We start from the raw sequence: 27,731 nt of genomic DNA on the forward strand, positions 1-27,731 counted from the left end.
AATGGAAATGTGATCATTAGCTTTAGAAATGTCTTTGAAGGGAAATGAAGCAGCAGACAAGTGGAACCAGTCAGGAGGTCACCAACGTCGCTATGTTTAAAAGCCATACACATTTGCATTTCCTTTCATGTAATCAATTAAATGATTATTAAAATATAATGCTGAACTGGAAAGGAAATTAATTAATTATCGTTTTGGAACATGCTTCTATGTGTGTCTTCCTTACAGACTAACTTGTCCTCTTTGTCTCCAGCCCAAACTAGGCTATGCTCTTTTACATTTCAGCAACTTTAAAGAGTAATAATTTACAGCTTTTTCACTTTTTGTCTATTAACTCAATATTGTGTACACAAAGTAGCCTATATGTTTCCTCTGTTTAACTGAACTCATACCTTTCAGGCCTCGGTTGCTCCCCATTTATCTCTAAATGTTTTGAAGCTCATCCTGCAGATAATTTAAAGACTTACCTATATCACATGCAACTCCAGTAATAAGGTGCTATGCATCATTTAAGTGTTCTGGAACTGTGGCCTGATGAGGTTTAATGAAACTCTCTTTCCAGCAAGGCGACAGTAGGAACTTATAAAAATTCTTGGTCCAAGAAGAATATTTTCCATAAGTGCATTAATTCCATACAGAAATGTTCCTGGTTCAAGTTAGGTTAAATGTAAAAACACTGGTCTATGCAGAAATTCCTTTCTGCCCAATACATTGTCTTAATCTTCTATTATTTAATCATGACTGAGCTTACAAAGAAATCCCATTGAATTCAGTTTAAACAATAAATGAGTTAATTTCTGACTAAGTGCCCTTTTTTGTTGTTGTTTTGTGTCAATAAGTTTCAGAGACAGAGAAATTAAATGTTACTAGTATATACACCGATCAACCACAACCTTATGACCACTGACAGGTGAATAAAATAACATCGATCATATTGTTATAATGCAATGTTGAGCAATGAAACCTTGAGTCCTGACATTCATGTGGCTATTTGACATATACCACCCACCTAAACCTTTCAGGTTAAGCAGCCCTCCAACCCTCCAGACCCCCCATGGCAGCAACACTCCTTTGATGCCAATTTCCACCTTCAGCAGGACAATGCACCCTGAAACACCACAAAAACTGCTCAGGAGTGACCCAGGGAACACGACAGAGCTAAGGTGTTGACCCGGGTTCCACACTCCCCAGATCCAAATCTTACTGAGCATCTATGGGATGTTCCAGGATAAGCCTGATCTAGGTAGGTTCCACCCTGCAACCCACAGAATTCACTGCCACCATCCCAGTCAGGACATCCCCAGAGGTCCTGTGTACATGCCCCACTGGGTCAGAGGAGTTTTAGCAGCACAAAGGTGACCAACACAATATTAGAAGGAAGGTCATAATGTTATGCCTGATCGGTGTAGATATATATACACTACCGTTCAAAAGTTTGTGGTCACTTAGAAATGTCCTTACTTTTTTTTTTAAAAAGCAAATTTTTCAATGAGGATAACAATAAATTAATCATAAATACAGCCTAGACATTGTTAATGTGGTAAATGACTATTCTAGCTGGAAACGGCTGATTTTAAACCCTTTGATGCGCAGTGTGGGTCAAGAAATATCCGTTTTCCACTGGATTTGGGTCACTTTTGACCCATGTTGTGCATCAAAGGGTTAATGGAATATCTCCATAGGGTTACAGAGGCCCATTTCCAGCAACCATCACTCCTGTGTTCTAATGCTACATTGTGTTAGCTAATGGTGGTGAAAGGCTAATTGATGATTAGAAAACCCTTGTACAGTTATGTTAACACATGAATGAAAGTGTGAGTTTTCATGGAAAACATGAAATTGCCTGGGTGACCCCAAGCTTTTGAACAGTAGTGTATATATACATATATATATGCAATGTGGGTGTATTTAAAATTTGAAACACACTATGTATGTATTGCATATACAGTTAAAAAAATATTAAAACTTGTAGACTTTTTTTTACCTATTTGATCGAATAAACATTGATCCTCAAACAAATTACATAAAAGTTAAATTTTGTAGTTGCTTTCATTAATTGATCAACGAAAATAGACAAGTCACATGGAAGAAGTAAGGTGAGGAGTTTAATAAGAGCTCCAAGTTATTTAAAGATAATCATCTACAAGTGTTGTAGATTTCAGTCAGATGCCAATTTGTCCAGAACTGGCTGAAGATTCTGCCCAACCGCAGACTGTTTGACGCAATAAGATGTCTCAGAGGTTCCCGAAGTTTCATCACATCTGCTAGTAACTCTTGCAACTGTTGGTGCCAAAGTTCTGCATCTGCAATCCAACAGACATTGCACAAATCTGACCTGCATGGGAGGTGTGCCAGGAAAAATCCCTTGCTGTCCACAAAGAATCATTAAATTAAGACTACAGGTTGTCAGTGGATATAAAGACAAAGAGCAGGCCTCTGGGAATGATGTGGTCTGGACAGACGAATCAAAGACTGGGTTGTTTAGCCACAGTGACAACAGACATGTTTGGTGCAGACCAAAGGCAGCTTTTCAGGAGAAGAACCTCATACCAACTGTGAAGCATGGCGGTTGAAATGTTATGGTTTGTGGTTGCTTTGCTGTCTCAGGAACGGGGCAACTTTCAGTAATTAATTCAGCTAAGAATTCTGTATCATATCAAAGAGTGCTTGAAGATAATGTGACACCATCTGTCTGAAAGTTGAACCAGAAGTGGATATTTCAACAGAAAAATGATGCAATACAAGCAACAAATCCACCAAGAGTTAGGGTTAGGAGCCAAGAAATGGCTCAAAAAGAAAAAAAAAAGAAGAAGGGTTCTGGAACAGCCTAGTCAAGACAAACAGATGTGGTGGGATTTGCAAAAAAAAAAAAAAAAAAGTCTCCCCCAACTGAAAGAATTTTACATGGAAGAGAGGTCAAAAATCTCAGCAAACCAACGTGAGAGACTGGACAGCAAATCTGCAAAATATCCAGAGGAGGTTATTTTGCCAAAAGAAGCAAATATATCCTCTGGGGCCATGCAGAAATGTACTTTTTCCACAGAAGGAACTTAGATTCATTGGTATTTTTGTTCAATAAATAATTAAACATTACATTTTTTCTTGCATTGTTGTTCAAGAATGCTGTATCACCTTTATCTGTTAGCACTGTTTCAAAGACCATCACGTTTGCTCGTCTATTTTTTTTAAAAGCCAACAAAATAGGATGAACTTGTGTTTTTAAATAACTATATTGTATGCAACATTTTAATTTGTTCCTTTATATGTACTCAATTACCTCATTCTAGTTACTAATCATTTATGCAGCTTTACAGAGAGATTCCCCATACCTTTATTTAAATCGGTGATGCTGATGTGGAAAATCAGGCGATTTTCACATAAATCACACACTATAATCAAAACTTTTATTTCTTTTTATTTAACTAATCTGCTATATGTTGATTATATATGTATATCTATTTTAACTTCCCTGCATTCAGATCTTTCCCAACTATCTGGTCTGTAAAGGAAATAATTAGCCTACTTTTTGTTGTCTTTATTTTAATCAGCATTATCCTAGATTGGACTATATAATAAAAGCCCCGAGAGGAGCGTTTTCTTCCGGAGCAGCGTCCCCCGGTTCCCCCTGCCGGAGAGCGGCGGCATCTGGGAGGGAGGAGAGAAAGAAACAAGCCGAGAGAGAAAGCGGAGGGGAGGAGAGAAAAGCAGCAGCGCAGCGAGGAGTCCCAGCCCGCAGGAGAGGAGGTGAGTGATGTGGTATGTTGGATATTTTTCCGCTTAAATACACGAAGTTTTTTTTTTCTTTGCTGGTTACGGTTTTACTCCGAGGCTCAATGTGAAAAGTAACTTTCCGTGTTGTTGGCGTCGCGGTGCTTTCGGGGCTCCGAGGGGCCCGCTGTGTTGCAAACTAGACTGGAAGGTGGGGGAGCCGAGTGGGAGGCTGCGACGGCGGATGGGAGGTATTTACTGGGACCCGGCGTGTTCAGCTTTCAGTTTACAGTCGGAGGTTTTACTTCTGTCTGCGTGTGAACCGCTGAACGAGCTCTCTCTCAGGGAGGAAAACGCCGCTGAAGCCGCCGGGGAGTAGACGTTGGCGGCGGGCAGACGGGCAGCCGTTGGTCGGTGCTCTGCTCCGGCGTTAGCCGCTTGAACTCGACCGTTGTGTCAAGGGTTTTTACCGGAGAAACGTCTGGATGTGGACCCAGAAGACGTGTAAAATAGCATTTCGGAAACAACACGACTCTTAAACGTGTGCTGGCTTCACACAGAGGGCCAGTGTCAGGTAAGAGGGCTTTAAATAGTCCAAACTTAACCAACAACCACATAAAAACAACACCGTGTCTTCATATACACTAGCTCAGGGGTATCAAACTCATTTTTAGTTCTTTTTAATTCAGCCCAATTTCACCTCAAATGTGCCGCACCAGTACAAATAAGCATAATAACCTATAAATAATGACAACTCCAATTTTTACCTTTGTTTTAGTGCAAAAAAAAATCTGAAAATGTTCACATTTAAGGAACTATCTTTTTTACAAAACATCATGAACAACCTGAATTTCTTAAGAAAAATACGTTCAATTTCAAAAACCATTATGCCTCAGTTTATCATTTACATGTGCATTACAACTTCCAGATAACAGTGTGTCTGCAAAGGCACAAAACATTTAGCCTTTGACATCTGGAACTGAACAATGTAGTATTATATTTAATGATCAAAACAGCAAAAGTCAGACAAAACAACAAAAAAATGACAAAATGTTACACAGACAGGATACAAAGCAATAAAAAAATGGACAAATGACACAAGCGAGACAAAAAAGAAATACAAAATGACTAAAACAAGAAACAAAACAACAAAAACATAACACAAATGACAAAAGTCTGAGAGAAAAGACAAAAAGCAACAAAAAAGACAAAATATTACACAAACAAGACACAAAGCAACAAAAAAAATGGACAAATGACACAAGCGAGACAAAACAAAAACGAGACAAAAAACGAAGCAAAACACAAAATTACAAAAGTGAAACAAAAAACACAAGCGAGACAAAAAGGAAACACAAAACGACAAAAACAAAACAACAAAAACAGCGACAAAAGTCAGAGAAAAAAACAAGAAAAAAAAATGAAAACGACAAAATATTACAATACAAAATGAGGGACAAAATGACAAAAGAACAATGAACAATCTAGTATTTTACTTTATGATCAAAACAACTTGAATTTACAGTTTTACAAATTTACAATTTGCAGTTAATATCTTCTCTGTAATTTTTACACTTTGCAAAATTGTCCCATGGGCTGGATTGGACCCTCTGGTGGGCCGCTTTTGACCCGCGCACCGCATGTTTGACACCCCTGCACTAGCTAGTCAGCCTGGTGCTTATTACTGTGCTTTAATAATTGAATACTTGGTAAAACTGAATTTTTAACAAGAAAAAAAAATTTCATCCTCTTAAATTTCAGCATTTTGTATTTTCTTTTACCCTTTATTAGACTGATGTGGAGAAAACAAGACATTCAATGTCATATTTTGGGCTATGAGAAACACTGATTTTCACAATTTTTTGAGGATTTATAGACCAAATATAGAAAATAAAGGGTTGTTGCAGCCTAGTATTGCATAGACCATTATGCAGCCCAGAATCATTCAATGCTGTAGAATGGTCTGACTGCACCTGATTAATCTTCTGCTTTATGGAAAAAAACAGCTCTGGCTTGTTTGGTTTTCTTTATACAAAGCATCCAGGGAGGTGTACTGCCTTACTATATGGTCTAAATCGTTGGCTAAACATAAAATTTACAGCATGATAGGGCGCCGCTTGAAGGTTGTTGTTGCCCGTAGAGAAGGGAATCTTTTGAACACAGTAACTTATAGCTAAGAGTGAAGCAAAATGTGCAGTTGGGGGCTTATATCTGTGCTTTGCATGTGGTCAATCAGTGCAGCCCTTATATGGCCCTATGAGTATAGCTCTTAGATTTGTTACTGTATCTGTGTTTTTGTCCATTAATCATTTATTGTCAAAAAACAGATCTCACTATGGCACTTGTGTCTGAATGAAATCCCCAAGGAGCAAAATGTTCTATTTTTAGACTGTTAAAACCTTCAAAAGCATCAAATATGAGAAGCTTAAACAGTGAATGTTATCGGATTTCTGTCAGTTAACACCTCGGCTGACTAATCATTTGAGCACACGTCTGCCCCGATGTGGTGGTTCCCATCTGGAGAAGCTCCAACTCTTGACACATGACTCTGCCTCATGCAGGTCTCTGTATTGTGCTACAATTTAAGTAATAAATAGGCTCATTGTGAAACAAACAGACATAAAGAAGGGTATTCTCTTGACATATTACATGGGGGGCTGTGGGCCATGCAAGCCCCCGGGGGTGGGCTGAAGACTTTGTGTTGGTGCTTGGTGCTGGCTGGACATGGCTAGCTAATCATTCCCAGCCTTTGGTAGTTTGTGCCAGGCCCTTGAGATAATACGCCTGTTTGTTTTATACGTGGAGCCAGTTAATTGCTTGTTTATGTTTTTGTGATTTAAAGAAGCATGAGAATGATTTGAATAACCTTCCTGTTTTAACTTTCCTGAAGGGTGGGAGGGTTCAGATATGCTATGATTGAGCATAAAGACATAGAAGATGGATTGTTGTTGACTTTCCTCTCAAAATCATTCACTGCAGATGTCCACTGATTAACATTCTCAGGGTTTGTTGTTACGCCTTCAGAGTGTAAAAACTTGCATACCTTATGTCGCAGTATTTGGTGTTATTGTCAACATGGAAGTTATTGACAATAACAGGAATTACCACGGGACTTGTTTTCAGTTTTTGGAGCTCTCCGCTGAGGTTTCTCACCCTCCAAGTCTCCCTGCAACTCTCCCCTGGTTACACTGGCTCTCATGCATTTGTTTTGCATCGCATTTGCGCCGATGCATGTGCTGCCCCGTCTGCACATTTAGGAGGTGTATTCACAAAGGAGCATAAAGAATGAAAGCTGGCATGTTTTGAATCTTTGAATTGGAGAAAACCTTCTATTTCAGTGTACACTTTGATAATAACCAGCTAGTAGGGCTCACCCTTTTAGGCTGTGGTTGTGGTGATTTTTTTTTTTTTAAGGTTTATGCTGCAGCCTTGGTTTGGTGAGTTAATCAGTGTTAGCCGCAGAACTGAATGTGTCACTATCCGTACCACCGTAGTAGAAATGGTGCACTGTCATCCTTCTGCCTCAGCTCCTTCTATTCTTGCAGCCTCCTTTCCCTGCTGTCTTGCTCTTCATCCAGACCTGGCCCTGGTCTGCAGTGTGTGTTGGAACATGATGTCATTGCTAATTGCTCAGGGCTCTAGTGCTGTTCAAGTTGGTTTATATCCTGCCCCTCTCCCTATTTCCTGCTCTGCTCTCCTCATTTCATCCCTTTTTTTCCTCGTCATTTACTCTCCCTCCCTCCCTCCGTAGGATTTCTATACAACATCAAGAGTTGCTGAGTATGGAAAAAGTGACTCGGACATTTATGGGCCGGGTTTGGGCCAAGCGCTGCAGACTGTTCCTCTGTGCTTATGTGTGCTTGTTTGTTTAGCTTTAGTGTTATGAAAGTGCCTCGGCTTCAAGATGGATCCTTCTCTGCATAGGTAGTTTGCATCACCTCCCTCATGTCTGCATGCATTCACACGAACTGTGCACAGCGCACTTGTACATAGAATGGAATTGCTAATCAGTTAGTGTAAGCTGTGGGCATGCCGAACACCCCGAAATACCTCTCCTTATCGCACTAGCCTCAAAGAGCTCTGCAGACTGGATATAATTATGCCGGTCGGACTATAGATGTGTGTGCCTGTGTGTGTTGCGCCGGGACTTTCTTGCCTTGCAGCACCAACCTGTTAGTCTGTGTGTGGTCGAGGTCATGTACAACAGCTGACGAGAAGGGATGGTGAAAGTGTGCATGCGTGTACATGCCTGTGTGACTGTGTGTTGTCGGCGTAGGTGTGTGTGAGTAATCGGATAGAAAGCATGGAGATCTGTTACCGCCACCCTTCTTTCCCTGCAAAACAATACCGCTGGCATGCACTTGACCAAACAAGTGTGTGTAGGCATGTGCATATTTGTGTGTGTGTGCAGAGTTCGACCAGATTGGACAGATGAATGATGAATTAAGGACAGCAGAGAGTAGATTCATCCCAGGCTGTCAAGTTGGCAAGCGTACAATTTGTCTGTGTGGTTGAATGTGTGGTGGTGGGCCGGGAGACTGTATGTCAGTGTTGTCAATCTCTTTCTCGATCTTATTCTCTTCACTTTCAGCCCCCCTATCGATGCCTCTCAATAGGGTTATTGTGCCCACTGTCAGGCGGGCTGCAGTCTATGTGTGTGTATATGCATTGTTGTTGCAGGGAGCAGACAGCCGTGAGGTGTGTTTGAACAGGGAAGGAGCACAGAGGCCCTGTTCATCCTGTAGGGTGTGAAACTGAACGATAGGGCCCCCTTTCTCCCTCTCCACCTGTCCCTCTGTCTGTCTGTTTGTCTCACTCAGTTTCACCGTTTTGTCGAGTTTTTCACCCACGCGCCTTCTTCTTGCTCCGCTTTACTTTGCGTCTTTGTTTTCTTTCTCTGTGTGTGTGTTTGTCTGTTTGTGTATGAGCGGTGCAGTGAAATGTGTCAGCTTCTGGCAGCCCTCACTGATCGACTGTCTTCTTGCTGTCAAGTCTGCCTTGTGATTGGGTCGTCAGTATGCATGTTATTCTGCCTCCAAATTACCTGTGGAAGCAGGCGAGGACGGATGAGGTTTCAGCTTTTAAAGGAAACTCCACACGCCGACAAAAGATTTGCGCTCCCATCGGGTGCACCCATATGCACACTTTCTCACTCAGTCTTTTGTTTATATGTTTCTGTTTCTGGTGTTGTCTTTTCCACATCGCTGCACTTTCACATGCATGCCCCCATCACTCCCAGTTCAGCTACATAAGGGTTTTCAGCCTCCCACTCTTACCTCTCTCTCCCCCCTTCCTCTCTCTCTGACTTTCAAACACATACACATAGTCATATGAAAGCTAGAATGTGATGAAAGAGGCTGCAAAAGCTAGAGGCCTAGGTGCCTCTGTAAATTGGCCCGGTACTGTGAGTTCAAGAATTTTCTGCTGTGCTGTCTCAAAACCAGTATTGACTTAGTCTTTAATGCTCCATCCTTGATGCACGGACTACCTGAGTAGATGGATAAGTGTTCATCTGTTAACAGGTAACTGTATTGCACAAAAAATATTCAGGAGGAAGGAATCTTTGTACTGTGATGGCAAAGCATGCCAAGTAAAATATTTGCAGTACACTGATAAGTGGGAAGTGGAGCTGAAGCAATCAGCTGAATATTGCTCCAGGCATTTTTACAAGGGGAAAAAACCTCCTAAACTTCTGGACATTCTTAGGATTCAGCTTCTCAAATGGCAGGATTTGCTACATAGCTACAGTATCATAGAAAAGTGAATACTTAATATATTCCAGGGATAAATAATAGTAGTAAGAAAAACACTGAGAGAGTGCAGTACTCCGCCAAGGCTGCTCAGTCATTGTAGGATTTCCGGTGGATAAGTCCCGATGAGTCTACAGCGGTGGATTTGTAGTAGGATCCCAATCATGTGATTGTCAGCAGGCAGCTGACGTAGCATTTACTTGTCATAGTTACAATGATGCTGTGCCGCTATCTCACAATGATACAGAAATCTTTATCAAATCTGTGGATCCAGACCACAAGCCACATCACTGCTAAAATCTAATCAGGTGGTGATTTAGTTAGTCCATTTTTGAGTAATGGTGTGCACAAACAGACTAAGAGATGGACAAACGTACACCGATTGTCGCATAACTCCGCTGTGTTCCTTGGCGGAGCAATTAGTACCAAAACATGTTAAACTCTCATGTTATAGCCTTTTAACCCTCTGAACCCCAGGCAGTTTCTGGGTGTTTTCTGCTCCAGTCACATGTCATTTTTATTCATTGTTGGCTCATTTTTAATTATAACAATGTTCTGCATGGAAACAATACAACCATGACTGTAAGTGAAATTTCTTTTATTTATTTTATAGATGTTGAAAAAACCTGGAATCAACATGTACAATATTTTTCCAAGTGCCCTTAAATGTTATCAACATCGGAAGGAAAAAAGGTGCCTCCACATGGAGTATGTATTTAACTATTTTTAATTTGTTTTAATTTGTTGTTTTAATTTGTTTCTCTGCTTGTATCTGTCATATACTCATAAACAGTTAATTTGACATACAGCATTTGAAGCCTCTGATATGCGACTGACATCAGCATTGAAAACCTTTTTTGCATCTAACACATAAAAATCAATGAGAGAACTTAGTATCAGTGCTTGTTCTGCAGTCTACAGGTAAAGTGGGAAAAATGCTTGATTGAGAAACACATTGCAGTATGGCCGCTTGCCACAATACATTATCAATACCCCGGCACTAATGCAGATTGAGGCTTGCTTTACTGCATGCATTTAAACTCAGGAACTGATCTGCTTTCTGCCAGGCAAACCTCTCTGACATTTTCTGAATGGTGATGCAAGTGTTCCTGTTGGTCTGTTTGTGTTAGAATATCTCAGGCTGGTGTATAAAGCACTTTGCAAGGCAGTTGATAAATTAAATGTACAAATTATGGACACAGATATGTGATGTATTGTCTGTGTTTTAATAAATCCAAATGCAAATTGGGCTGTAACGTAGCATCTTTGTTGTTGCATTCAATGTATAATGATACTGTACACTTACTAGAGTTTCCCTTTGATTTCTGGTCTTGTATTTTACTGCTGTAATGATTTATTCAATATATAGCTCAACAGAAATTTCATATCAAATATTTATATTGTATCATATTTGCATATCTCCTCACACTAAGTTGACTTTGCTTGAAATAGAAAAATTGGTAAGTTAGCTGACAGCGTGATAAAAAAAACTTGCACTTGTGACATTTATAGAATTTGCAGCTGCTGCATCTCCTGAAAGGTTCAGGTTTCTGTGTTGATTTGTTCGTGTTGTTCGGTGGAAGTGATCTTTTTTTTTCCTGCCAAGGTGGCCCTCCTCCTCCTCTGTTAAACACTAAATTAAACCATGCTCACTATGACTTTTACAGCCGTACCACTTCCCACTCCTCCCTCTGTTGTAACGGTTAACCTTGAAGGCCGGAGTCTGTGAATTACTCAAAACACATTCCTGTCTGGTGAATGCACAGGATGACAAGTGGTAGGAATGCTGAATCACGATGGCAGTCATTATGGTGGTTGAGGTTTCTGATCAGATTCGTTTCTCACGTTTGCATCATATCCTGTGGTAGGAGTAACTATAACTTAACCTCTGTGGTAAGAATGTGATGCAGCGTCAGCTCCATGTTAATATTTTCACTGTGACTCTTAGAGCTGCAATAGCAAAGAGACTTTTAGAGGGATTTGTACACGAGTTGAAATAAACTGTGTATCTTTGATAAACCACACAGTGCTGGTATTTGGTTCCTGGCTTTGCATTGACTTGACAAAATAAGTGGATTTGCAGCCGTGTGTGTGTGGTTGCTTTTACCATTGGCAGGGCAGTCCTGATGCACCAGTATCGGTTAGCTAGCTAGCTGTATCATCCCCTTCCAAAACCAGTATCCAGCCAGAGAAAAATGCTCTCCTGAGGGCATCAGGACTGCCCTGCCAATGTTAGGCAACAACGATAACTTCCATCGGTAGGAGAGGAGAGAGACTGAGGGGTTAAAGAGACAACCATTGTGTGGGAGGAAGGGATGACAGGAGCGAGGAAGGGGGTGATTTAAAGTATTGGAGACGGAGCGATCATTGCAGTTGTGTCTGTGGTTCCTTTGGCAGAGATAGGACATTCCTTTTCTGATGAGTCACTCTTTCTCTCTGATCCACTGACTCTCCTGACATCTCTTGTTTGTATGCTGGTACCCTGTTCCCTTCTTTCTCAATTGCTGAATGTCTCCTCTTCTTACTGTCTGTATGTCGTTTGACATAGCCGTTTTCTGCAAATAAATCAGAGCCTCTGTCCAACCAGATCAGACTGGACTGTGATAATGATAACATCTTGTGACATTATTGTGAAAGAACTTGCCACAGGCTTTCCACTAAAATGCCAGACAATAAGACTATACTTAAGATACGCACTCGTTCTGAGTAAGTGCTGTTCCGTTTGTGTCTAGACTTCCCTGTCCTCTCGGATGTCCTGTCACATCTCAGCTATATATAGAAAACAGTCTCCATTGCTTCTGCCCTCACCTCGGATCTGACAGGCCTTTTGTGCATGTCTGTATGTTTCACTGAGAGGAAGGAGGCTTTCTTGTATACATGGCTTGCCTCCATGTGTACCGTAAAAGACAAAAGAGCTGTAATGCTTTCAAGCAAGTGACGAGAAGCAGAAGCTCTAATAAGAATCCCTATAACCCCTGTATAGAGAACAATCTATCTGCTGAATGATATTGATGAAAGAAATGACAGAAACCTGCAGCCTGATTGTAAAAATATAACTCTTTCCAGATATAAAAATACTGAAAACAATTTATTTATTCTTCTTTGAAACACTGAGGAGATATTCTGGGAGTTTTCAAATGCAAGAGTTCCAATTTTAACCAGAACTTAAATCATTAACGAGCCTTAACAAACTGTAAGAGGTCAAATTTTGGGCTCTTGGCTGTTTAATTTACACTCTGCTAAAGTATGATTTTGATGTTTGATAAAATGAAAAGTAGACTTTGTGAAGTTCAAAGAAGCCAATAGAGTGGTAAGTCAGTTTCTAGATAACAGTCTTGTTAACCTAATCATAATTTTCAGACAAGCAGATAGTCACTAGTTTGTTAGTAATCAAGTGCAAATGAATAGCAGCTGGTGGATATAGAGCAGCAGCTGTTAATCTACCGGTTAAACTTTGCGCATCATATTATTTTTAAAATCGCTAAATTCACTGAAATCACTCCTGCCTATTGGTAGGTGTTACACAGCTCCTCTTGTTAGTTAGCTGAAGCAAAAGAAACTTCAAGAAGTTTTAATTACCACCTGTCAACTGTCAGGGGTCGTCAGTAATAAGTAGAAAATGTTAAATGACTAATATGAACAGCTGGCAGTTTGTCATTATTAACTAGATCCTGACTGATTCTGGATTTTTGCAGCTGATGGAGATACCAATTTTTATGGAGTCAAAAAAATCAGATATCCATACATATATGCATGTATTTGCAGTATGTTAAAGTTATATTAAAATGTACTTAAACTAGTTGAAAGCTTACCGTGAAGACACCACTTCACTCTGCCTCACCACCTGCGCTGCTGCTAAAACTATGTTTTCAACTTACCCCAAGCATCCTTTTTGCATTATATTCTGTAAGCCATTTTATGCTTATCAATGGAATTAATTTTGGGGTCTCTTAGAATATGTTTACGTGCCTTAATGTTCAAAAACTAGATATTGTTTTAGTACGGTGCCTTGCTTGAGCACCCCTTCTCATCCTCTATCTAAAATGGTTTTAGCTTGTGTCTCTTTTAAGGCTGCCTTTCTGAACAGCCTCGTCTGCGCTGATTGGTCGAGGACAAGCTGGTAATGTACTATAACCTCAAATATATAAGGATGTGCCACAGACAGAAGCGGTTCTACCAAGGAAGTAATGGCATACTGTGAAGAAGCTGCTCAGTCTTTCTTTGAGGGCGTGCCAAAGTAGCTGCCAGGCAGGGTTTATGCAAATGTGTGACATGGTGATGGAGATAAGTCACGTAGAAAAATCTGGACTTCAAATGAGGTATTCCAGGGAGAGACCAGCTTCCTTTGGTACTGATTTTAGGTTTTGTAACTTTGCAGCTCAAAAAGCATAATATGCGCTCTTTAACAACAAAGTTATCTTCATGGAAATGGAGTCAAGTGACGGAGACAAAAGGCAGCAGAGCAGCATGACTAATTTTTTGTCAGGCACTGCTCGGATACCTCAATTCCAGTGTCAGCAAAGTTGTCCAAACTACTTTAGAACTAGACCCTGGTACAACCTCCTCTGTTCACTGTCACCAACACTTTAGCTAACACCACTGTCAGCAGCAGGAGCGACAGTCTGGGGTGCACCACGGTTTTATAACTGTTACTATTACCGTGATGCACACTTGTTATTTCTATGATTGTGTGCAAGTCTAATATTCTCACAGATGATGACAGGAAGAGCACAAGACTCATGTGGGCTGTTATAGGAGTTTAGATTTGGGCAGCTACTCAAAACGGCTGAATTGTCATGTAACTGGCCAGCAGATGTTTAAAATATGTTTCTCATTATTGTAGGGTAGTTATGAAGCAAGTGTTGAAGACAAAACATCAGTAACAGTATGGAGCATTTAAAGATTGCAAAAACAGTAGGTAACAGGCACATGACAAACTGAGATATAAACCTTGCTTTACTTGTTGCTTAACTCTACTGCTGGCACTACTTGCTGCTTCAGCGTTGGATCCAGGAAAGAGCTGTGGTCTCATTACACCAAAGTCATTCTGGCTGCATGCGTGTTCCACAGAGGGATCATGCTTTAAGGGGCTGAAATGGACTCTCCTTTCAGTGTGTTTTACTTGGTGTCAGTGTATTCCTGGTGTAGCCTTTCTCCCCTCCCACGACCTCTCCTCACCCACAGGAAAGACAGGCTGGGTGGGAAGTGGGAAGCGTGGAGGAGGGGTATCGGGGGTAGGGGAGGGGTTACAGTACACTTGGTCCCAAGTTTCCCAAATCCAGGAAATCGTCTCTTGGCTTTGTTTCTGTAAAATTATTTTCCACGTCAGAGGAAGTCAGTGAATGTGAATTTTCTAAGTGTGTTACAAAACCATTTAGCCTCCATTCTAGTATTTTGGGTACGTTAGCTGGTGTTGATTCAGAGCGTGCATATCTGCTCTGCCTGTTACTCAGTGTTGAGGGTGTTGCAGATAAATGAATACCTTTGTATGTGTTTCTTGTCACAGCTGACACATTTTCTTTGAAGTATAAATGTATGGGTCGCTTTCACCTCCTTTTGTGTTTTATTTACCCTCTCATTGTTGCAGTTTGCTCAGGGTCAGTGAATAGAATTAGTGCACACATGCAGCAACAAATGGCCATCGCCTACCTTTATTCTCAAGGTGTGTGTGTGTGTGTGTGTGTAGCTGTCTGCTTCTTTTGTTGACCAATTAGAGGTCTTTTGCCCCCAGTCGCCCTGACCCACCAACCCACCCTGACATGCCTGAGATTCTTTGGCACACCCTGAAAATTCCTCACTCCTTTCCTTTATTTTGCGGTCATTTTTTTCCTCTCACCGTCCCGCCCCTGGAAACCACACCAGCCGAAAATATCTTTAGCTGTACGTACACAGTACATTGACACATTTATAAATTCACACACACACAAACAGAGAGATGCTGTAAGCCTTGAAGTGTGCTTTAAACCCTGACTATACAAGTGGAATTATAGTGGCGCTATTTCTGTCTGTCCTTCACACTCTATACACCGCTGCTTCAAGGACGATGCATGGCCATGGGACCAAACCGTAGAGCTCCCTTTGCGAGCAGCGCCTGAGTGTGTGTTTGTTTGTCTGTATACAAAATTGTTTGTTTAGGCTGCAGTCTAAGTCAGAGTGTTAGTTTGTCTCAGTTATTTCCTGTTACTGACAATGCAAGGATATACACATATGTACACACACATAGGGTGTATGTATGTGCTTCCGCTTTTAATCTGGAGCTAGATTTCACAGATGGCTATTGTTTTTTTTTCCCTGCTTCTTCCTTGTTGCAGACAAATGCACACACACTGAGCTTGGAGTCGGGAAAATAAAGCATCCAGTCCAGAGTGCCCCAGACAGGACCAGTCGTCAGCTGTCTATAGCTTTTTGTTGGGCTGATTGATGTCTTTTTTTGTGTCGCTCTATTGACTTTAGATGCTAATAGATGCAAAATATCTAGCTATGCCACACACTTCAAAGACTGTCTTTAATAAACCTACCCTATATAATATACTCAAAGGAATGTAGCTCAAAGTACATTAACAAAAGAGAAAAGAAAAACTAACAAAAAACACTGAGCAGAGACAGACGCAACGCTAAAATAGGCATGTTTGTAAAAATGGTTGCTGTGATTTCCAGTCTTCTTCTTCTCTTTCTCTCTCCTCCTTTTAGTTTGAATGCTAAAAAGAGATGAGAGACCGTACAATGTGTGCAATCTAAAAGCATAATTGAAAATGCTGCTTGCTGGACATTTAACAAAGCCCTAGTTCAGGCCCTGAATGAACATAAAAGCTCATAAAACGAAAAGGACTCTGCAATGCAGACTGGTTCTAGGCCGTTTAGAGCTTTATATACAATCAAAATCAATTATAATTAATACAGGGAGCTAGTGTAGTTCAGCTGAAGATGGTCTTCATTTTTAGTTTTGGTCGAGTCGAGTAGCAGAATTTTGAAAAAGTTTTACCATCTTAAAAGTGTATCGAAATAGATTGCATAATAGGCTATGTCTGAAACAGATTTAGGTGTAACATGGTGGTTGGAATGTGAAGAACCATTCAGTTATGGCAGTATGTTGTTTAGCAGTGCTGCTAACTTGGAGTGGAAGTAGTTTGCATCTAAATGTAGAGGGCCTGGCCCGCTCTGCAGCCAATGAAAACAAAGCCAAGAAAGATCTGGGAAGATTGCCTGCTATTGTGCAGCAGGCTTACACTTTCACGTCCTAATCCAAAAGTTAGAAAAACACCCAGTTGCGTTTTCTATTCTCCATGGCTTCCCTTGCTGACTTGAATCCATCCATTTTGTTTTTGATGGCCTGGCCTCTAACTGCGACAGTTTTGCTTTCTTGTCAGTCTTTTTTGGTAACAGATGGGGTTTCTCACGAGCAGAGGGGGAGAACGGACGAGGAGGGAAGAGTGGCTGTAAATCAGGGTTGTAGAGAGAAACGGGTGGTTTTATGAGAGTTTACAGACCTTCTTCACTTTTAATGAGAAAAGACAGCAATTCTGTTGTAGACAAAAGAAACTGGGAGGGGGGTGAGAGGTAAGATGAATGTAGTGGTGGTTGGGAGAGGAGAGGAAATGGGACAAGAAAATGGAGTAGAGGAAAAAGGTAAAAGTCAAGTGGAATTAGCAGCAGAGCTAGAATGGCGAGAAACCTTGAGAGGGAAGGGCAGGAAGGAGGGATGGGAGGCCTATCAAACTGTTGGCAAGGGTCCACTTGGCATATGAATTTAAAAGCAATCTGTCTGTGCTTCGCTCAGTCCACTGTATGGTGAATGATGGTGGTTTCATGGAGTATGCATGTAATAAAAACAGAGACACGGAGCGAGGTAGAGTGTTTGCAGCTGCTTCCTTCATTCTTGTTGGATCCAGACCCCCCAGCATACCTATGACACTTCACACACAAAACGGCACACACTGAGTGGGCTGGCCAGTGGGTCAGGAGCCAAAGGTCACTGTCACACTATGACACAATGTAGATCTTATTACCAACCCCTCCGATGTGTGTTTTTGTCTGTCTATATGTGTGTGTTGCTGTGTTTTTCTTCAGCCTACTGCCAGCCTGTCTGTTTGGATCTCAGTGTCTCAGTCTCTTGCTGGAGCATTTAACTGTTTACAAGCGAGCCCATGTGGAAGGCTCACCCTAATGTTTACTATTCATGTGTATGTGTTTCTCTGTGTGTATCAGTGCTGCCCTGCCCGCAGAGGGGCCCTGTAATTATGCATAGACCCCCTCATCAACAGCAGAGGACGGCTGGGAGCCCTTCGACTGTGCTGAGGCCCGAAAGAGGCACTACAATCACTCACAACCCATCAGATTTGAAGCCATATCCAGATGTAGTTGGGATTAAAAGTTACAATTTTACTGCATATTTGCTGCTCTGCTGTAGCTCCACCCAAATGTGGAGATTTAACTTTTTTTTTGTTTTTTACATCTGTCTGTAAGGCAGATAATGATACAGCATCTTCAGTGCAGTCTGTAGTTAGTGTTTGGACAGTGACACTTTCGTTTTGTGTTGGAGCGACAACGGCACGCTGGGCTCGCAATGAAATAATCACTGTGAGGTTAAAGCAGTAACTTTAAAGGGGAACTCCACCGTTTTTACACATCAAAGTGTGTTTTCGGGTCTGGGGGAGTACTCCTGGCTTTTTGAAAAAAAAAATTTCTAAAATCATTTGTGGCTCCAGAGAGAAATGTGTGGAGTCTGATGAATTGACTCAAATGATGTCAAGTGATGCTGTGTTTAGGGCAGAACGCAACTGGCTTTAAACTGGAAAAAAAAAACAAATCTGAGGATGTGTGGTGAGAAAGAGCAATGCTTTGCAGACCTCTGTAGCCTGCTCTTCAGCTCCTCAGCAAGGCCCCTCCCAGTACTTTCACCGCATTGACTGTTAATTCTCTTAATACCAGTAAAGACATATTGCAGTGACTATTGTGCTAATACTGGGTTGGGCTGAGACGGTTATGTAGCAGATCTGTATTACAGATACCACATCCAGCCTTGAAAACCTGGTCAGCAGCAGCATTTGGGAATCATGGGAAATGATTGATATGTATTTAGTGCAGACTCCCTTTCATACAAATACTTTCTCTCACGCAAAAACTCACACATATTCTCTGGTATGCAGACTTGTTGCAGCAGGATTCAAGGAACCAAGCATGCCTTGTAATTTTAATCCCAGAATGCAACATTTTATAGCTGTGCTATAATGCAGTTCCATGCATCATCCTTTCTTTCGTCCCTTTTTATACTTGAGCTCTGAATTTTTTATTTTTTTTTAAAGTCAAATGATATGTATTGACATTTAGTCACTCCCACAGACCACTCTGTCGTTTCGCATCAGTGATTCCGAAAGAAGCATTGCTGCCACAAGCTTCATTTTACCTGTCCTAACTTAAACCATTTGAAAGCATACATTACAGCATGTGCTGCCAGTCAGAATATACAGCTGCTCTTCAGATGTTTTACCCATTTACTACAGCTGGTGAAACACCTAGTGTTGCCAGACAAACCAGATGTTTGTCTGTTGTTATGCTAGTAAACAGTAACAGCTCAGTATAAGGTTGGTGAGGGTCTCAACTGTTCTTGAGAATGCTGAATTGATTTAGCCACACCAGTAAAAGTGATTCAACATTCATAGATGTATCCACAATTACATAAAACTGTGTGAAAAACATCATGTAAGCCTGGGTGCTCGTTGTCATTTTTTTGCATGTCGGTATATTTTAATTTAGTTTTTCAATGTTTAAGTTAAGATAAATGTTGATAATACTGCCTGCATTTCGAACTCATACGCATTCTACTTTCAGTGAGGCATGTAAAAATATAGAGGTAGCCCAATGATACCAATGAACATTATTGTCGACTTATTTACTGAAGATGACAACCTTTTAGACCACTATGAAACAAAAGCAGTGGCTCACACAAAGCTGAAAGCTCGCTAAATTAGCTTTCTTTGCACAGAAGTTCACTGACAAATAGGCTTTTCCTCGTCACAAAACAAACCTACACTGCTGTGAGCTCTGTTGCCTTCGTGTTTATTATCAGAAAAATATGAAAAACATGTGCTTACCAAAGCCAAATTGTGCATGTGCACACTAGTAAAAGATACCTCCTCTACATTTTTGAGGGATTTGTTGTCTATTCTTAATAGTTATAGTAGAGATAAAGCAAGAAAGATGAAGGGAGAAAGAGGGAAATAATATGCAATAAAGACTGTGGACACTGTGGTTGTGTGGTATACATCTTAATTGTTAGGGTACTGGGACGTTCCAGGAAAAGATGCTTTGGAAAATCTGCTGTAAGTTGTTAAACCTGCATTCATTTGTATGTTTACTGCTATTTAAGACCAAAAATATGATCATGAAACATACCCGAAGCTTAATATGGAGTAATTAAAGGAAAACCAGGGAAAAGAGGTAAGACGGCTAAAACGAGATACAGCTTTGCCTTGTAAAGGTTTAGTCCTCATGTTGGGAGTTGAGATGCTTCTGGAAATTTGCAGGGAATTATGTCATTATGCAGGTAAATGAGAGTAATTAGTGTTGAGTAAAGCTAATAACACACTATTCAGGCACAATAACTTCACAAAAACCCAAAAGGCTCTTATTTCCAGGTGAGGATTTGCCTGATTAAAAAAACAAACCCTGTTGATGTTTGTCACTGATGATCATGCACTTTTAAAACGACAGAATGTTCTGGCACCCATCAGCATGTGTTTGCTCTTACATGATGCAGCGCATTGCCTCATTTTAGAGGATTATACCAATAATTTGATTGATAAAATCTTCAGTAAGGTGGACTCATTTCCAATTTTGCATGATCTCTTTGCACGAGTCACTGTCAGCTGTTGGATATAGTCCATGTTATTGGATAGAAACGTGTTTAAGTTCTTGCAGTTTTATCCCCCAAAATCATCCAAGGAATTTTGGCCCTTCAGCCAGGAATAAGTAAGATTTTATTGTTCAGTCTAACTATGTTCATTATCTTTGTCTTCACATCTCAAAGTGGTTGGTGAGAACTGTCCGTGAGTGTTGACTGCATTACGAAGTAATGTGTGTATGTGCATTTGTGTGGGTGCGTTGGTTGTTGGAGAGCAGAGTAGGGGGAGTTTACAAGTCTCTTGTGGCATTAAGTTTATGATGGTTCCAGTCAGCACAGAGTTGGCAGGACTGCACCAACGAAAGAAATATGAGCTATATACAAAATGAGCCTTATGTTCTCACACACACACACACACACACACACACACACACACACACACACACACACACACACACACACACACACACACACACACACACACACACACACACACACACACACACACACACACACACACACACACACACACATACAAACAGACACCCACCTTCTGTAATGTTTGATTGAGGTTGTGAATAATTGATGTCTTTATTATTTGTCCCTCTGGTGCCCTGCAGACCTCTTTCTCTCCCATCCTCATTCTCTCTCATTAATCCTATTTTATGTTTGTCTGTCCCTCAGGATGCTGCTGCTCCAGTGAAGCCCTCGTGATCGGATGAAGAAAGAACCACTGACTACCAGTATGGACCTGCTCCATCCTTGAGCCTCCAACAATCCTTAGTTGTCTGGTAAGTAGCAACTGTGAACAGGCTCCTTTCAAGGCAGTATGTTAGAAATCGTTGTTTACAAGAGAAAGTAAAGGCCGCTTTTATTATTTACAAGCATTGCTGTTTCTAGTGTCCATGAATAGAGATTGTTTTCAGACTTGATATAGAAATGACATTTGATATACACTACCGTTCAAAAGTTTAGGGTCACTTAGAAATGTCCTTATTTTTGAAAGAAAAGCATTTTTTTTCAATGTAGACATTAAATGAATCAGGCATAAAGTCCAGACATTGTTAATGTGGTAAATGACTATTCTAGCTGGAAACAGTTGATTTTTAATGGAATATCCACATAGGGGTACAGAGGAACATTTCCAGCAACCATGACTTCTGTGTTCTAATGCTACATTGTGTTAGCTAATCATGTTGAAAGTCTAATTGATAATTAGAAAACTCTTGTGCAATTATGTTAGCACATGAATAAAAGTGTGAGTTTTCATGGAAAACATGAAATTGTCTAGGTGACCCCAAACGTTTGAACGGTAGTGCATTTAGAGCGTCTTTCTCAATAGATCATGAAGTTGTCACATAAAAAGCCATTAGAAATTGTCCTTTGCAATTAATTAAAATCTATTGTGGACCACTTCAGCCCCATTGGACCATCATAGCTGTTTGGATTAATTTAAAACTCAATAAACACATAATATCAGATTGAGGTAAATAGAACATTTTTTTAGACTGTACTTATTAGGGATCTTCCCAGGTTCATGGCAAAACACTGAAGACGTTGTAAGGAAGTGTGACATCAGATTAACATCACTAAAATAACCTGTGTGGTAACTGATGTGTTCCTTTTGTATTCTAGTAACTGTCTGATATTATGTGTAATTTTTTTGTTTTATTCATCTTTATTAAAAATAATTTGGGAATCTACCTTTGTTTTTTGAGTGCCTCAGAAAAACCTGCCCCATCTCCCTAAGTGCTGCATACTGTATTTAGTAACTGGTCAAGCCAGTGTGGATGAGAGGGATGTTGTGCAGAGCAATATTGCACCAAATAAACTGAGGTCCCCATCTCCTCTAATTCCTCCTCCGCCTTTGATTCAGATGGTCTTTTCTATCATTTTTGTTTTCTATGACCCTCACTGCTGCACAGTGTTGTGTCGTCTCCATAGAAACCAGCTGTAGTAGGTTCCACATGGATGGATGTGGTCTCAGAGAGAAATCCAAGAAGTACTCAGGATTCTTTGCATTCTTCTTCTGATCATTCTTTTACTGTTTTTTGTTTTCTTCTTAGTGTTCAGATCTGCAGCTGAGTCTACTGAACTCTGAACCGTGACCAGCACCAGTCTATGACTGACCTCCTGCCAGGTACAAACTGCACACACACGCACACATACACACATACACAACATGCTTTCACACATGCTGTGTTGCTGTGTTCAGCATTTAATAGGAATGAAAACCTGACACATCTCCACGCAGAGCAGTTCCCTACTCCCACTACCTAGTAGTGTTTAAAGTCTGCTCTTCTCAGCAATATCTCTCAAAATGTCAACGATAGGGCTTTTTTTCAGTTTTGTTATTGTTAGTGTAGGTCTCACCGAAAGGTCAAAACCAACCCTACTTTAGTCCTTTAGTTTCGGTTACATCAGTGTTTGTCTATTATTATAATATTTCTTTCAGTTTTACAATTAATAGTATAGTAACTCACACTTTGCGCATGGTTCTTTTCTTGGGCATTTTCAGCTCTGACCCTCTGAGCTTCAAACTGTTAATTTATTGCTTCTGTGACCTTTTTACTCACTGTGGACTCATTTTTCACTGCAATATGAAACTACACAGAACTCAAAAAAATCTGTAAAACAAAAGTATAATGCCAGTAATCACAAAAAAGCAAAACAGAAGTTTAATTTGTTAGATTGGTTGTTTTGCAAAAAATTATAACACCTGGAATCAACATGTGTACAATTTTCCCAGGTGTCCCCAAAACTGGAAGAAAATTAGAAACATTGCTCTACATACTATAGATATTTTATCACTTACACTACCATTCAAACGTTTGGGGTTTTTCCAATGAAGATAACATTAATCAGTGCTGTCTAGACATTGTTAATGTGGTAAATGACTATTGTAGCTGGAAACAGCTGATTTTTAATGGAATATCTACATAGGGATACAGAGGAACATTTCCAGCAACCATCACTCCTGTGTTCTAATGGTACATTGTGTTAGCTAATGGTGTTGAAAGGCTAATTAATGATTAGAAAACCCTTATGCAATTATGTTAGCACGTGAATAAATGTGTGAGTTTTCATGACAAACATGAAATTGTGTGGGTGACCCCAAACATTTGAATGGTAGTGTATTTATTTAATTTCTTTCCATGCTTCTAATCTCTGCTCTGTGTGTACAGAGCCTGCAGTTCAGCCCTTAGATGGGACTACATTTTGCACGATTAGCTCAAGAACTGTTGGAAAGTTAAAATTCAACATTTCTTTTTGTTTCTAGTTTCCGATTCTGAAAAATGGTGAAATGTTGGTGATTTTATTTAAAGATAACCTTTAACACTTGCTGGTGAATTTTGAGGTTCAAGAGGTTCAATAATTATAAATCTGCACATCAGTGGTATATTTTTCCTAATGCAGCGACCCAATAATAAACTTGTACACAATCATATACAGTTTTTTTTTTTTAAATAAACGTCTAATTAATTGTCCATTCGATGCTATAGCAGTTCTAACCTACACTTCGTTGTGTACACTGTTGAAACATTTACATTTCATAAGCACAGCAATGGATCACCCTTTCTTAAGGCTAACTCACAAGTGTATTCTGTGTGTGTTAACACATGTAGACTTTATTTTTCCACTTTCTATACTTTTCCTGTTGCAGGTGATCGGTCTTGTGCCACAATGATGTCAGTAGATGTGACCAATCGTAATGGGCCTGCTGCCACGCCTCCCACCTCACTCAGCCTTCGCTCCTCACACAACCAGCTTCTCAGCAGCGATGTCATCAGTCAGGGCTCCGCCACGCCTCCCAAGTGTCGTAAAAAGTATGCACTTACCAGTATCCAGGCTGCAATGGGCCTCGGAGAAGCCATGTCACCTTCTTCATCATCACCATCATCTCCATCACAGTCTTCAACCCCCAATAACCCTAAACTAGCCAAGAATGGGGTCAACCAGCTTCGTAAAGCTGGTCAGGACCACAACAAAAACACAACTGGCTCTGACCCGATGGACCTGGAGTGTAATTCAGAAACTCTAGCAGATGGCCTTAATGTCAACACAGCCGAGGAACAAGATAGTCACACTCTTACCAATAACGACCGAGAAGAAGATGTCTTTGAGCTCGACGCTGAACTTCACCCAGATACCCAGAACAGTGATGCAGAGCCTGAGCAGAAAACAGAATCAGACATAGACTGTAACACGAACACAACTGCGGAGCTCAAAATGAACAGCAGTGCAGCAGATTTGGACTTTGATTTGAACATTGAGGCAGAAGAAACGGATGACATCAGCATTCTGTCAGAGAAGGAAATAATATCAAAGATGAAGATTGAGGAAGATGAGGCGGTGGAGGATCAGGAAGATGAGGAGAAGAAGCCTTTGCTGATGATAACAAGTGATTCTCCTGTTAAGAACCACAAAGTTTCTCCAGGCCTGGAACTCATCACTGACCTCCACTCCAACCTCAAGCTCCTCAGATCAGGCAAGAACTCTCTGCTGCCTCCCCCTCCTTCCCCTCCCCGGCAGGCCAGTCCAGAGGACACTCCTCTGCTCTCTGTGGCCTCCTGTCCCTCGTCTTCTTCCTCCTCTCCAGAGACGAAGAAGGACAGAAGGACTGGCGCAAAGACAGACTGTGCTTTGAACCGCATCCAGAATCTGAACCCTAGTGATGAAGAGTTGAGCTGGACTACCCTGTCCCAGGAGAGCAACTCTCCAGAGGAGACAGGTACACACTTCTGCAAATAGTTTATTGCAATAAACTGGATAGCTACTGTTATTTACTGCTCTTTGACATAATTTTGATGTGAAAGTCAGTCAGCTAGTCTGGTGTTTATTTAGAGTTTTTTTCTCGTGTGTGCTATGTAGTGGTTTCACTGTCCTCTCTGCTGATGACATGTTTCCATTTAGGGTGACCAAGTATGTGTGTGCGTATAGAGAGCTCAAGCACTGCTGGAACAGAATAACAAACGCTCCAGCCTCGAGTAAATCTCCCAGAATCCTTCAGGGACTGGAAGTGCCCATGTAGCCTCATGGGTGGTTAGGAACCCTGATCAGCTGCATCTGCTTCAAGCTGTGTCCCGTGCTTTTGTGTGTGTGTGTGTGTGTGTGTGTGTGTGTGTGTGTGTGTGTGTGTGTGTGTGTGTGTGTGTGTGTGTGTGTGTGTGTGTGTGTGTGTGTGTGTGTGTGTGTGTGTGTGTGTGTGTGTGTGTGTGTGTGTGTGTGTGTGTGTGTGTGTGTGTGAAGCTAGTCATGAGTTAAAACGGAATGCAGCTGCCATTATCTCTTTCCTTCTCAGTGTCTTTGACTTTTCATCTAAAGCTGAAACTTGAGAGAGAGTGGAGCTGATTTGGCTCCCTATAATCTTCTGTACTATCCTTTGCTACCCTTAGTTTTCATCATTCTATTTCTGGAAATATGAACATGTGTGCTCTGCAGATAGAAAGTGATTCAAGCTGTTTCAACACACATACAGACTAATAACTGATGGTGGACCTGCAGTATTGCAGATGAGTCTTCTCATGTGTACCTACAATTATGGGTGTTATGAGAAAAGCTTCAGTTTTATAATGACTGACTGACATTCTTAGTTTATCTGTTCATTCAGGGCTACATGCCTAAGTTCAGTTTGTGTCATCTTCAACTTGTCTTGATAGGAAAGCAGTGTGTGAGGGACATAAAACTGTACATGCATTTGTATAGATGTCAAATAGGGCTGCAACTAATAACTGCTTTCATGATCAATTATTTTCCACATTATTTTGTTAATTTACTGTTTAATCATTTGATCTACAAAATATATGAAACTGCTGAAGAATAGCCATCACAGCTTTGACAGGCCAAAACTGTAAGCTGCTCAGTAACTTAACATTAAACAAAGATATGCAGCTAATCTTCACTCATAAGAAGCTGCAATATTTGGCATTTTGCTTTAATAGTGACTGAAACAGTTTATCGGCTAAAATGCAGCTTTATTCTAATGTGGGGTTGTGGGTTAAAGTACTGCATGCTACACAAATTAGGAATCTGTTGTTTTATCTTGTCTGTTAATGAAAATACACTATGCATTTTTAATTAACCATTTGGGTTTTCAGTTTTAAACAAGTAATTTCTTACTACCACATTACTTGTTTATCTGTGCCACTACACAACACTGAGGATGACTGCGTTATGTTGTACATTAGGGCAGACTTTGGGATGAATTTTGTAAGTGAAGCTAAGAAATCGCTATTGTCATCACTTTACTTGTATGCCTTCGCTTTCTCATACTTGCTTCATGCCTACTGCCGAGGAAGGTCTTTTCAAGTTGTTGTACTTCTTGGTCAGGGTTATATAAAAAATCTAAGAGTTTAAAATTCTGCTCCTGGCATTGATCATCAAAATTACATGTTTAGAAGTCTGTTGCTGTATCTCGATATAACCGGCGTCTGCCACTCATTTGCAGCTTGAGCATATCACTTCACCTTCAACTCTGCTCAGACACCCTAAAACTGCTCTACGCTACACAATGGCAAGCTGTAATATTGGAGTAATTTAAATATATGTGTATTGGAACCAGATTACAATTCTTAAGAAACATATTGATACAGAAACCCCAACCCAAGTCGACAGCATTGGTCCCCTAGGTTTCTTACATGTGAAATTCTGACTGACTCAATCTGTGATTTGGAGACCGTTGTTGGTAAACCACGATTCCAAAGTGAAATTGCATCGCATTGGCTGCTGTCTTCTAGCATGAAACACCATATGGGCATGTTACAAAGGTTAAAAACTTTATTTTCATAGCAGTTTTCTTTTTTAAAGGTTTCCTATTATACTTTGCTTTTCATAACAAGTTGATCAAAGTTTCACATGTAGACAGATTGTGTTTTCAAGTTTCAGCTCAAAATACTGCACAGATCGTTCATTCTCTGTCTGTACTTCTGGTTTTATCCCTGTTCCACACGGGCCGTTTCAGTGTCTGTAGCTTTAAAGACAAAGGAGCTGCTGCTGCTCACACTCCTAGAAGAATGCTGAGCCTCCTGTCTGTGCACGGTAACCTGGTAAAAAAAAAAAACAAGGCAGGAGAACCAACATAGCTGTTAAGAAAAACACAGGAATTTAACTGTACACATTTCAACATGAATCGGATCCAAAACGCTCAGAAGACGGACTCCCGCAGAAGTCGCAACATTGACATGTGACAGAACATTTCAGCCACGAATGTTTGATATTAATGACTTTTTAAAGGGTGTTAGATCAGTGATGATAGAAAACATAATGGGTTTTAGGTGGATAACACTGAAGACCAATTCATGCTTTTCACATTCACATGTCCACAAAGGCATGCAAGCATCTATTTGAACCTCTCTACGGATGTTCATATTTGTCACTGATCATGCAGTCTGTGGGACCTGGCCTGACTGCATATGCACCAGGAGAACAAACTG

The 27,731-nt window shown here is 40.6% G+C and overlaps 1 protein-coding gene across 6 annotated transcripts in view; it reads left to right on the forward strand.

Moving 5' to 3' along the window:
• Positions 1-3,635: 3,635 nt before the first annotated feature.
• The window catches only part of apbb2b (amyloid beta (A4) precursor protein-binding, family B, member 2b), a 55,538-nt gene continuing 31,442 nt past the window's right edge, over positions 3,636-27,731 (forward strand). For 4 of the 6 annotated variants that reach the window (XM_055010346.1, XM_055010349.1, XM_055010350.1 and 1 more), the window contains exons 1-4: positions 3,763-4,282; positions 20,983-21,089; positions 22,365-22,438; positions 23,963-25,030. In XM_055010346.1, the coding sequence (XP_054866321.1) occupies positions 22,420-22,438; positions 23,963-25,030 (1,087 nt within the window). In that variant the 5' untranslated portion in view covers positions 3,763-4,282; positions 20,983-21,089; positions 22,365-22,419. The other 2 variants (XM_023265679.3, XM_055010348.1) reach the window with 2 other exon arrangements.

Source organism: Amphiprion ocellaris, chromosome 4 (assembly GCF_022539595.1).
Source record: "Amphiprion ocellaris isolate individual 3 ecotype Okinawa chromosome 4, ASM2253959v1, whole genome shotgun sequence".
Classification (NCBI taxonomy): Eukaryota; Metazoa; Chordata; class Actinopteri; family Pomacentridae; genus Amphiprion; species Amphiprion ocellaris.